A 12,479-nucleotide genomic window follows, 5' to 3' on the forward strand; every position below is an offset into this window, starting at 1 on the left:
AATAAATGCTCCTGGCTTAATTGATAAAGATTAAGTAAAAGAATTTGACAACTTGAATAAAACAATTTTGACCTCATATCCAAAACCATCCCCAATCAATGAATAGTATTATTGATCATCTTAAATAGCTTTTTCCCAGCACTATTACCTCAATTTATCTCCCCATCAGTTCTATAGGGCAGGTACTTGATATTTGACTCATTGGTGAACTGAGACAGCAAGGTTAGGTGACTTGCCTAATGTGGCATTGCTCGTTAGCAGCAAAGTTGAAACTAAAATGGCCATGTTTGCCTTTGAGCCCTGGGTTCCACTAAACCAAGCTGCTTCTTCTAAAATACTGAAATGCTGTGGATTTCATTGTAATAACAACATATCTATAGCCACTTATTGGCAAGGGAATTGATGACAAGTGAAGTTTTTCCCAGCTGGAAGGAGGAACAAAAGGATCATGGAGATGGAAGCCTTGGAGGATAGTGCAACATGAGGAATTACACCCTCTGTGGGGAGGAAAGAAACAGGAGTGGGTGCACAACAATGGTGAGCTGATGGCAAGGAAGGCTGTAGCTACCTGAATACAGAACTGAATGGAATCATGAGGGATAGGAGATTTTCTGCTCACTAACCCACTTAAGGAGTGATCTCCCTGCACAGAATTTGCTATTTGCCTATGTACCTGTTGGTCGTGCTTAAAATATAGTTAAAATTATCCCACCATCACTCTTCTCTGCCCTGCTTATCCCTGCCTGGCCAACTGGCATTGATACTTCACAAGCTTCTCGCTCAATATAAAATGTATTTATTTGCTGTCTGAATTTTTATAAGAGGTTTTGCCTCCAGATAAAGATAATTGATTTTTGTTAATTTTGATGGTTTTTGGTGCATTCTTTGCTATAAAGGAATAGAATATGCTAGGAGGGAAGGTTAAAAGGGGAAACTAAGACCAAGTTCCTTAGACTTGGCCAAGAACATGAATTAAGTTCCCTTACTCACTGCATAAAATGGGGCTTCATAACCAATTTTCCATTAACTGTTACTTATGAAGAAAAGAATGGCAGATAATACAGAACAGATTAATAAAAATAACTTGGTGTACAGAGATCAACTCTGTCTCTCCTTCTCTCTCTGTTTCTCCCTCCTCTGTATTTGTTTCTGTGTCTCTCACTCTCTCTCTCTCTCTCTCTCTCACACACACACACACACGCATACACATAACCTGTATTAACCACAAACACATACATACCCACCTCTGTTACAGATCTCTGTTCAGGTTGGCCCTGGGATCAGAAGCTCAGTGGCTAATGGAGAAAAGAGAGTCCTGGGGATAGATAACCTAGAAAACAGGTAGTCCACTTGTGACAAACTGAGAACTTTTCTTTCTTCAGCTTCCTACAAGTCTCAACCCAGGTGCCACTTCTGAAGGAAGCCCTTCTGATTCCCTTGTTGTTAGTGTCCTCTCCCTCAAATTATACTATATACGAATAGTATACGAAGCTTGAAAACTATCCTCTGCCCCAATAGAATGTAAACTCTTTAAAGGCAAGAATTGTTTTTCTTACTGTCTATCTTCAGTACCAGGCATAGGACTTTACATACGGTATTAATATTTGTTAAATTTTATTTCCTTAACTTCTGTCTGTTAGAAGGGTCTTAAAGAATGCTTTAAAGACTTTTAGTTCCCAAGCCTTTGGGTAACTTATTGGGCCAAACCTACGCTTATAATTCCTTTCCAGTTTTACTGATGAGGCAGTGTGTGTATGCACTGATTGCCCACTGGTAGGTACTAAACAAAGCTGAAACATGTAACCTGGCTTCTGTGGGGGAAAAAAAAAATGCAACTTCCAGAGATGAAGTTTCTCCTCTCAAAAACAGTGCAAGCAAAGGAAAAGTAGGCAAAGGGAAATAGAGCACACCCAGAGAGAAGAATACAGATGGGGTTAGTAAGCAAAGAAACAAATTCTTCCAATGCATCACAACCAGTAAACTGACCTTTGAAAGCTAAGGAGCAAAAATTATAAAATTAGAGACCACTTGCCTTCTTCTTGTGCCAAGAACAGCCACTAATTAACTCCGTCTCCTCTAACTGAAAGCTTTACATGCAACATTCCAACCATGCTCATACAATGGGGAGAATGAAGGTAAGGAAAGGAAAGAAAGTAGTTAGTTCTCCCCAACCTTTTATTTCACAAATTTATAAATAATCCTGATTTGTTTCAAGGCAGTTATGGGTGGGCCCTTTGAGCACCCCTTGGCCGGGAACATTTTGAATAACAGGATACTGGAATTGGAAATTTTTCAGCTTCTCTGTTTTCTAGGGACAAAACTTAAAAAGCATGGGCTATTCCTTCAATCCCTTGAACTGAGCTAAGAAAGGGGCCTGTTTTCACTGTACTTTCATAGTCTGATGAACCCTGAAATTTATTTCAGAATACCTACAGTCCTTTGCAATGTTTCAGCACTGTCTCATACAAAAACTGTTTTCAAATTTTATTTTTTAAATATAGATTTGTTTTTTCAGACTTAAGTGTTGTGTGAACAAAGCAAAAGCATTGACTTTTAGAAAGATATTTACAAAAATGGAGAAGCCTTCATTTTACACATCTAAGCAAACTCAAATCAAGATAGCAGGAATCACATAGCCCTAGTTGAAAAGGCACAGAAAGACTGCAATCCACATCGAAGGGAGTACTTACATTTATGAAAGTATTTAGTTTACTAGATGATAGATCTAGTAATGATCAAAACTAATGATCAAAAGCTGTTGACTTACTTTGTCTATATTCCTTCGAAAACTGAATGCCTAGTTGTAAGGAGTTAGCTCCAGCTTGGTTGTATCTCGTGCTAGAACAGGGCAGAACAAAAAGACACGTGGGTGCTAAGGCTTCTTGTAATCTTACAGCTCCTAAAATCTTTGAGCTCTCCCTTGGAATCATGACTCATCTCAATATTAGGGGGAAAAAAATCCATTGCCTTGGATTTTATCCAAACTATAATCAATGGAAAGGAGAAGTAAGATTGCTGTTGTAGCAAAGTAGGAGTGGTGAACTTAAGACATTGCAAGAAGAGACAATCAGGCTTAATTCAATCTGAAGAATTTTGGAAGCAAATCTGCAGGGTCACTAGGTCCCTAATTTGGGTGGGGGTTGCTGGAAGACAGAGGGTGGGCCAACCAAATGCCAATCCTAACTAGAGGAGAAATTTTGTGTCCTGCATAGTTTCAAGATGGCTTCTGAAGAGAGAGGAGTACTTCCTACTTCCTGAAATTAAGGTAAATGATATAGTCAAGGATTTGAAAGAAAGAGTTTCAAACTCTTTCTTCTTTATATATTCCCAATAACTTTTTTTTTGTTAGCATCAACTTTATTCTACATTCATGTTTATTAGCTTTATGACTTTGTGCAAGCTCTTTTCTCCCTTACCCTTCATTTCCTCATTTGCAATACGGTAAAAATTATACCTGGATTCCCATACCTAAAAGAATTTTTGTGAGAAAGGGTTACCTGTAAACACAAAGGAATGTGAACTATTACTGTTAGATTTGATCTGGACCTTCTGTCTATTTTTTTTTAATTTATTTATTTTTAGTTTTCAACATTTACTTCTACAAGATATTGAGTTTCAAATTTTCACCCCATCTCGCCCCTCCCCCCACCCCAAGATGGCATACATTCTGAATACACCTTCCCCTAGTCTGCCCTCCCTTCTCTCTCCCCCCCTTCTCTTATCCCCTTCTCCTTCTATTTTCCTGTAGGGCATGATAGATTTCTGTACCCTATTGCCTGTATTTCTTATTTCCCAGTTGCATGTGAAAACTTTTTTTTTAAACATGTGTTTTTAAAATTTTGGGTTCCAAATTTTCTCCCTTCCTCCCTCCCCACCCACCCTCACTGAAAAGGTGCACAACTAAATACAGGTTATACATGTGCAGTTATGCAAAACACTTCCACCCAATAATTCTGAACTCCTACTTTTTATTGATTTCTTCCTTCCTGAATCCAATTCTTCCTCAGCTTCAGTCCACTTGCTTACTCCAGTTCTCAGGTTCATCTCGTCCAATTCGAAAAGAGTAAGACCCACAGAGGTCCCTCCAAATTCACTCAAAGAAACATAGTTCACACCCCCTTATAACTAAATATCACAAACCAAAAGGAAGCATTCTTGATTCTTCCCTTCCCATCACTCTCTCTTTAATACAACTGCATTCCACAGTTGGTGAACTTGTTTTTGGTTTTGTTAAAGTGAATGCTTTTCAAAGAAAAAGCTAAATCATGCCATAAAAATTAACACTTGTGATGAATGAATAAAAAGGAGTAAAAAGTGATTCTTATGAGACCCAAATGAATTTTCTGAGGGAGAAGTAGGGCAAAATTGCTATCTTCAAATAGCTTGAAGTTTGCTATATGGAAAGGGAGAAATGTATTCTGGTGTTCTAATATTCCAAAGGGAGGAAAAAAATTAGCAATGGATGGCAGTTGCAGAGAGAGACAGATGGTAAATTAAATGCATAGTTCTAGTCCAGTGGAATATGCAGCACAAATTCGATTAATGAGACCACTTCAGGGGATTCATTCTTTGCACTAATCAGGACCTAGCTGTACAAGAAAGAACTTGCTGGCAATTAGAGCTAACAGCAGAGGTCCTTATCACTTTAAGAGTTGAAGGACAGGTTAAAAAAGACTAGTTGTCAGGGATGTTAGAGAGAAGGTTCTTACATTGGGGGATGTGGAGAGGGAAACAGAGAAGGGAGTGCTGGATTAGTGTTCAATGTCCTGTAAAGTTCCTTGCAAGTCTAAGATTCTATTAAATCTACATAACATGTAGATTACCCTATGCATCCTACTTGTTACAGAATCAGTATATCTCAAAATCGTTAGCACTAGCAATATTAGGTAAATTGTATAATAGGTGACCTCTATAAAGTTCCTTAAATTTACAAAGTTTTTTTTACAGCTGTCTCATTTGTATCCTCACTTCTAAAATATCTATCATTAGAGTCGATAACCAAAATTAATGTAATCTATATGTTGGTATACTAAGTTCTCAGAAAATATATTGGTGCTCACAATATTTTAATCTTATGTTTTGAAATGCGAAAATACCAGTAGACAATAAATTTCATATTGTAAATACAATAAGAAAAATGGCACACTCCTGGGTGATTTGAGGTAGTTCTTTTTTTGGGGGGGGAAGCATAGGGCAGGGGGGGGGTTGGTTTTGTTTTGTTTTGTTTTTTAGCATATGAACTAACCTATCTTTAGATGGAAATGATTCAAAAACAAAGTGGGATGGAAGAGGGCAAAATTTGAACTACCCAATCTCTAGCTTCTTACAAAAAGCTCAGTGCAAGTGTCACTTTCTTCATGAGGCCTTTCCTAATCTCCCCAATTGTTAGTTCCTTTCCCACAAATATTCTGCCTGTGCCATATTCCCTGCCCTGACCTACCCCTAACTACCAGGAGGAGCAACCAAGACTCAAGTTCCCAGGCCATAACCCCACAGCAACACCATATCCATGAAGACTGTGTTAATGACAATTTATCTGTTCCTCCTACTACCCCTACGTGGCTATCAAACTCCCACCACATATTACTCTGCTTACCATTACTTAATCACCAGATACCTAATAGTAAAGTATTCGTAGGTCAATCTCCTGTTCTCTCATCATCATCCTTCTCAACTCCAACTCTGCCCATACTTTCCACTGAGCCCTCAAGAATTCCTATTCTATAGTGAATAAACTTTTCTTCATTCTGGACCCCTTTTTCTCATATTCCATCTACTTGCTGTCATGAAGACGAAGATCCCACCAGATAACAGAACATCGTGGCCATCCTCTCCAGGATGAAAGCATTTATATAGTACTTTAAGGTTTACAAAACACTTTTTACAATTATCTCATTTGTATCCCTATTTGAAAAACAACTGTTATTATAGTCTACTTAACCACAGTAAATGTAACAAAACAGACTCATCTTATGCCCAAATTCCACCTGTCTTCCAAACTTTCTTATTTCTGTCAAATAGGGAACCACCATTCTTCTAATTTCCCAGGTTCATAACCTCAGCAATTCAATTCCTTACTGTCCTTCACTCCATATAACCAATCAATTAGCTGGGAAATCTTGTAGTTTCTACCTCCATATCTCTCACATCTGATCCTTTCTCTCTCTTCATACAACCACTACTTCAGTTCAGGCCTTCATCACCTCTTGCCTGTACTATTGCAATGGCCTAATCGCCTCAAGTCTCTCTCCACTCCAATCCATTCTCCATACATTTGCCAAAGGGATTTTCCTTAACTGAAAATCTGAAATTCCAGTGGCTCCTTTTTGCCTCTAGGAAAAAAAATATATAAAAATCCTCTATTTGGATTTTAAAGCCTTTATAACCAAGCCTTAACCTACCTTTCTTTTTTTTTAATGTATTTTTATTCATTTTGTAAACTATTGCCCAATTGCATGTAAGAAAAATTTTAACATTTATTTTTTAAAATTTTGAACTCTACATTTTCTCCCTCCTGCCCTTTTCCACCCCCCTTGAGAAGGGAAGTAATATATTGATTATGCATGTGAAGTCACACAAAACATACTTCCATATTAGCCATCTTGCAAAACACACACACACACACACACACACAAGAAAAATTAGGAAAACTATGGTTCAATCTGCACTCGAGTTCATCCTAACCTACTTTTCCAACTTCATTATACATTACTACCCTGCCCACACTCTGTGAGCTACAAACTGGTCTTCTCTGTTCCTCACAGTTTTTCATCTCTGGTCTCATTTGGCTTTGCATTGCTCATCTTCCATGCCTCAAATGCTCTCCCTGCTCACCACTGTCTCATCGAATCCTCCTTCTTAAAGACACAGCTCAAGAACCACCTTTTACACGAAGCCTTTCCTTAACCTAGCTGCTATTCCCTCCCTCCCCACTTTATATTTATTTGCAATTATCACATATATATTTATTCTGCAGATACTTACAGTTGTACATTGCCCCTTTCCCAAGCCCCAAGATAGCAAGCTCCTTGGGAATAGGAATTATTTCATTTTTTTTATCTCTGCCTCGTTGCACCTGGCACATAGTGCATACTCAATAATACTTGTTGATTGAAGGATTTATTTTATAGAATCACATATTTAGAACTGGAAGGGTCCTCAAAAGTCATCTAGTACAACTCCATTTTACAGTTAAGGAAACTGAGACCCATAGAAGTTAAGTAAATTGCCCAAGATCAAGTAAGTGATAAATGGGAGAGTTGGGATTCAAACACAGGTTCTCCAGTTCCAAGTTGACTGAGAAATTCCTATATAATGCTGTGAGGGTGGGAGTGGGGATTATCTTTCTTGTCAATTTCAAATAAATAAATAAATGAATGAATGAATAAATAAATGAACAAACAAATGAATAAATGAATGAATGGATAGACAGACAGACAGAAAAAAAGATAGATATATAGATAGATAGATAGATGGATAGATAGATAGATAGATGACATGCTTCAGAACATCCTTGGAGGTCTTCTTCAATTATCCATTATGGTCTGTTCTTCACAAAATTAAACACTTCTTAAACTATTCACATTTTCAGTCTGGAATAATTACTTCCCTAAATAGTATAACTGCTACGTAAAGTAATACTTCCATTTTTTGGTCCTAACTTTAATTCCTTGATTCTCAAGGTGTGCTTTCTACGTCTGGTATTCAGCAAAAAGTCCATTTTCCAAATAGTCATACCCGTACCAATTTTGTACCCTTTCAGCACATCCTTCTTCTCATTGGGACCAAAATGCCTAATCTTAGTCTATTCTTCTGTGCCCTCAAACGGTTTAGTTGTTTTCTTCTGTGGATTTTCTCCAAATCCATTATTTCACTGGAAATACTCCATATGGATATGGACTACATATGATTATTTTTCCCACTCATCAACCACCCTAGTGGTGTAAACTATTTACCCTTCCCCCCACCAGTCCCAAATCTAGAGAGTCATCACAAAAGCACACAGTCTGACCTTAGACAGGTTAGTTCTGTTAGGTAACAGCACTGTGCTGATGAAGTCAGAGATGTAGGTTCCATCTTCATACTGGTCAACAGTAGCATCATCACTCTACTCCATGGTCACAAACTATACCTGGCTAAGTATTTGGAAAATGGGTAAATGGTCATAAAGTGTACATACACATACACATATACAGACACACATACACAAACTGTGTGTTTGTACATATCCTCAAAAGAAGAAAATAGTTTAGCACAAGGTCAGTGGCTATAATCACGTATGCATTTAGATACACAGATATACACATACACATATGTATACACGTGTGTATTTATATATGCATATATACATAAATACACATACAGGGCAGCTAAGTGGCACAGTGGAATCAGAAGACTCATCTTCATGAGTTTAAATCTGATCTCAGACATTTACTAGCTGTGTGACCCTGGGCAAGTGACTTAACCCTATTTGCCTCAGTTTCTTCATCTGTAAAAAAAGCTGGAGAAGGAAATGGCAAACCACTCCAATATCTTTGCCAAGAAAATCCTAAAAGAGTTCACGAAGAGTCAGACATGACTGAAACAACCCAGCAATAATACACACACATGTAACTGTTTTTTCCTCTACATATGGAGATATGGATATTCATTTATGTAAACATAGATATCCCCAACTCAACAGAAGAACACAGGTCAGTGGCTATGAACACACTGTATGCAATACAAAACTGACATTACAAAAACATTTTCACTATAAAGGCAGCAGGGTTTTTTTGTTTTTGTTTTTACTGAATGCTAAAGCTACAAGGTACTTCAAAATGTCAAAGAATTTGAGAACTAGAAGAGACCTTAAATCACCCAACCCTTTCACTTTATAGGAGAAAATGAGACCTAGAAATGTGGCTTGTCCAAGATCATTCAGGTAATCAGTAGCATAACCATGACTAAACCCAGGCCTTTTGCCTACTAGTATAGATCTCTTTGCATTATACCACACTATGTATTTGAAACTATTTTTGAAAATAGATAAATAGTTAATAGTTAATAGAAAATAGTTACATCCCCACTCAAGGTAGGTAGGTATGTTAGTGAGCAATTGCAGCTCCTCCTGCCCCTCTACAGTATAGCCACTGCCTACTACTCAGGCTCAAAGCTGATGGTGAAATTTATACATACTGATACTAAAATCTAATTTCATTCTAATACCTTTTAGACAGGTCATTTCTCTCTTTTCTTTATAAGTACACTTAAATGCAGCTTATTTAAATGTTTTTTTTTCAATTTTCTTCTCTCTTTTCTGTAGGGAAAAAATACTAAATTATCTCTACCTGCATATTTATCAGTAAATATATGGAAAATTCAGCACAACAGTGAAGTCCTGTTTCCTGGACACTACTGAGGTTAAAGGGATTCAACATTTCAATTGCCTTCATAACTATCACACTTAAAAATTCTAATTTAGAATACCTACACTAAATTATACACCTGTAAGGAACTCACAATCTTCGGAACAAATACAGAAATGTTCATGATTAAATTCCTCCCAGGACTCTCTCCTTGGTTCTATTACTTGATTGAAGGGCTCTGTGTATGCAATTGGTCAGAGCCAGATGCTTGGCAATAGAGACAGGGGTAAGCTCATGTCTGTGGAAAGAAAGTAGAAGGTATTAGTCTGAAAGGCTAGGGCATTTAAAGGCAGTTAACATTTAATGACCCTGGAGCTTTTACAGCTTTCACCAAATAAATGAATTAATTGCTCACAGCAGCCCCATGAACATATCATATATGCTTAACCTGTGTCTTAACTATCATTTATGAAGAGGCTGTTTTAATTACTCCACAGGACTGATAATGTGAGCTATTAGGACTTGCTAATAAGAAAAAACCAACCTGCTTCCAGTGGTGAATGTCAATCGCTGGAGTTGCAGCATACTATAGTATGCTATAGTATGAAGCAGTCAGACAAGCTCTGATCCAGGGTCAAATACAGGGAGTAAGGATGAGGAGAGACTTGAATGGGTGGTGTTAGATAAATCTGACGAAAGAGTATTTCCTGTGCAAAACAGCTAAAGAACACACATCTGGAGGAGGGGCTAGCTGACAAGGAAGAGTTCCTAACAGAAAAGCCTATGCTAGCAGCTGACTCAGCCGACTCCAATTTCAGCACCATGAACACTTCATTAGCAAGACTCCACTTTGCAGGTGGCTATCAGCCCTCTGATTCCAAGGACTGGAGATCCATCATTCCTGCTTTCTTGGTGGCAATCTGTTTAGTAGGCTTTGCAGGGAACTTGTGTGTGATTGGCATCCTCCTACACGGTGCTTGGAAAGGAAAATCATCCATGATCAACTCCCTGATTTTAAACCTAAGCCTAGCTGATTTCTTTCTTCTGCTATTCTCTGCACCCCTGCGGGCAGCAGCATATTCCAAAGGTGTTTGGGATATGGGATGGTTTGTCTGCAAATCTTCTGACTGGTTCACACATACGTGCATGGCAGCCAAAAGTCTTACAATTGTTGCAGTAGCAAAGGCATGCTATATGTATGTAAGCAACCCAGCCAAGCAAGTAAATATCAACAACTGCACAATATGGACAGTGCTGCTCGTCATCTGGGCCATAGCCTGCCTCTTACCCTTGCCCGAATGGTTCTTTAGTACCCTTAGGTACCACGAAAGTGTGGAGATGTGCATTATGGACGTACCAGCCCTGGCCCAGGAATTCACTTCTACGTTCGGTAAGCTCTACCCTCTCCTTGTATTTTTCCTTCCTTTGCTCTTCGCTGGGATGTACTTTTGGAAGTCTTATTGCCGATACCAACGCAGAGGAACCAAGACTCAAAATCTAAGAAACCAGATCCGATCTAGGCGACTCACAATGATGTTATTAAGTGTTGCTATAACCTCTGCCATCATGTGGTTACCAGAATGGATAGCTTGGCTGTGGGTATGGCATCTAAAGACAGGAAGCCCTGTTCCACCTCAAGGTTTCATAGCCTTGTCTCAAGTCCTTATGTTTTCCATCTCGTCTGCAAACCCCTTCATTTTTTTAGTGATGTCTGAGGAATTCAAAGGTTTCAAAGATTTCTGGAAATGGCTGACATCAAAAAAGCCTCTACCTGACCCAGACGCTCAAGAAACACCAGCTGGTAACTCACAGGTCATTTCAGATAATGTCCCATCTCAAGAGCCCCTCCCATCTGTACCAGACAAAGAGAAGGCTGGATCTTCCCCCTCTGGTGAGGAGAAAACAGACAAGGAGATTCCTGTCCTACCCGATGTGGAACAGTTTTGGCACGAAAGGGACACAGTCCCTTCTGAGCAAGACAATGATCCTATCCCCTGGGAACATGATGATTCTGGGATAGCAGGTTGTAGTAAATGAAATTATAAGTTCCAAAGCCAAATAAAGTTGTGTATTTATTGTATTTGTTATACTGTTGCTTACCAATATTGCTTAAGATTTGCTAGGTAAAAATCTGATAATGCTATCTTTGCTCTTGGTTGTGCTCAAGAAACATCTTGCTGTCAAAGCTTTCAAAATCATATTTCTAATAAGTAGGAATACCCTTACATTAGGATAAATACTTATGATGCTTAGATTACTCGAAATAAATTTTTCAAGTATAACGTGCAACCTTTTGTATCTTAAGCTTTTTTCCCCTCAGAGGTTAGAGTTTACACTATGCCATTTACCTGTTTTCTCCCTTGTTAACACATGGAACTGACAGGACAGCTGGTTGGAGAACAGAATGAAATCTGTGGCTACATAAAAGTGGCTCTCCACACAAAACTATAGTCTAGATGACATGGACCTGAACCCATTTCTCTGTCCTCCTTAGCACTAAGGATGCCAATCCACTAAATAATTTTGAAATATTTATGGTTTCAAATTAATTTATACTTTATACAATCAGAATGCAAAATATAAACTTAATAGATTAAGAATTCAGTTGTTTTCAAAGCATAAACAAACAAGTTTTATTTGATTCTGGCAAATTCAACCAACCAGCTGCCTACAAGAAAGTTAGATACTAGGAAATTACTTGACATTTTTCCTAGTGTTCATGCTGATTTGAATCACTCACGTAATTTGGCATTTTGTTGTTGTTCTTTCTTTTTAGGAAAATACAGGACTATTGTGTGGCTCTCCTTATAGGTATCACTCCCACCTCACCAAACTTAATACTTGAAAACCCTCCAGATTTAAGTCACTCAGCTGAAATTAACATATATGTAAAGTGCTTTGCATCTTCAAAGTGCTATAAAAATGCTATTATTATTATTACTGCTAGAAAAATAAGATACAGTTCTTATTCTACCAGTTTAAGACTTTGAAAGTATCTCCTTCTAACATTCTCTACTCTTATGTCAGGACCTCTCTTAGAATTGAAGGTATGGCTACTGCTACAGTAGTTCCCGGGGTGGAAAAGTTTCTTTTTCCCAGTCTGAAGACTGTCTTCTCAAAATACACGATTAT

At 38.1% G+C, this 12,479-nt stretch overlaps 1 protein-coding gene across 1 annotated transcript; it reads left to right on the plus strand.

Annotated features, from left to right (window-relative positions):
* Window positions 1–10,130: 10,130 nt before the first annotated feature.
* On the plus strand, window positions 10,131–11,384 carry GPR151 (G protein-coupled receptor 151). Its single transcript, XM_027841721.1, has one exon. The coding sequence runs from the start codon at window positions 10,131–10,133 to the stop codon at window positions 11,382–11,384; it is 1,254 nt and encodes a 417-aa protein (XP_027697522.1).
* Window positions 11,385–12,479: the final 1,095 nt, after the last annotated feature.

The sequence above is a fragment of the Vombatus ursinus genome, unplaced genomic scaffold (assembly GCF_900497805.2).
Source record: "Vombatus ursinus unplaced genomic scaffold, bare-nosed wombat genome assembly UNPS02014863.1, whole genome shotgun sequence".
NCBI lineage: Eukaryota > Metazoa > Chordata > Mammalia > Diprotodontia > Vombatidae > Vombatus > Vombatus ursinus.

What these genes read in the sequence shown, in the direction of transcription:
- GPR151 (XM_027841721.1), top strand. Translation starts at nt 10,131, where the DNA reads ATGCTAGCAGCTGACTCAGCCGACTCCAATTTCAGCACCATGAACACT.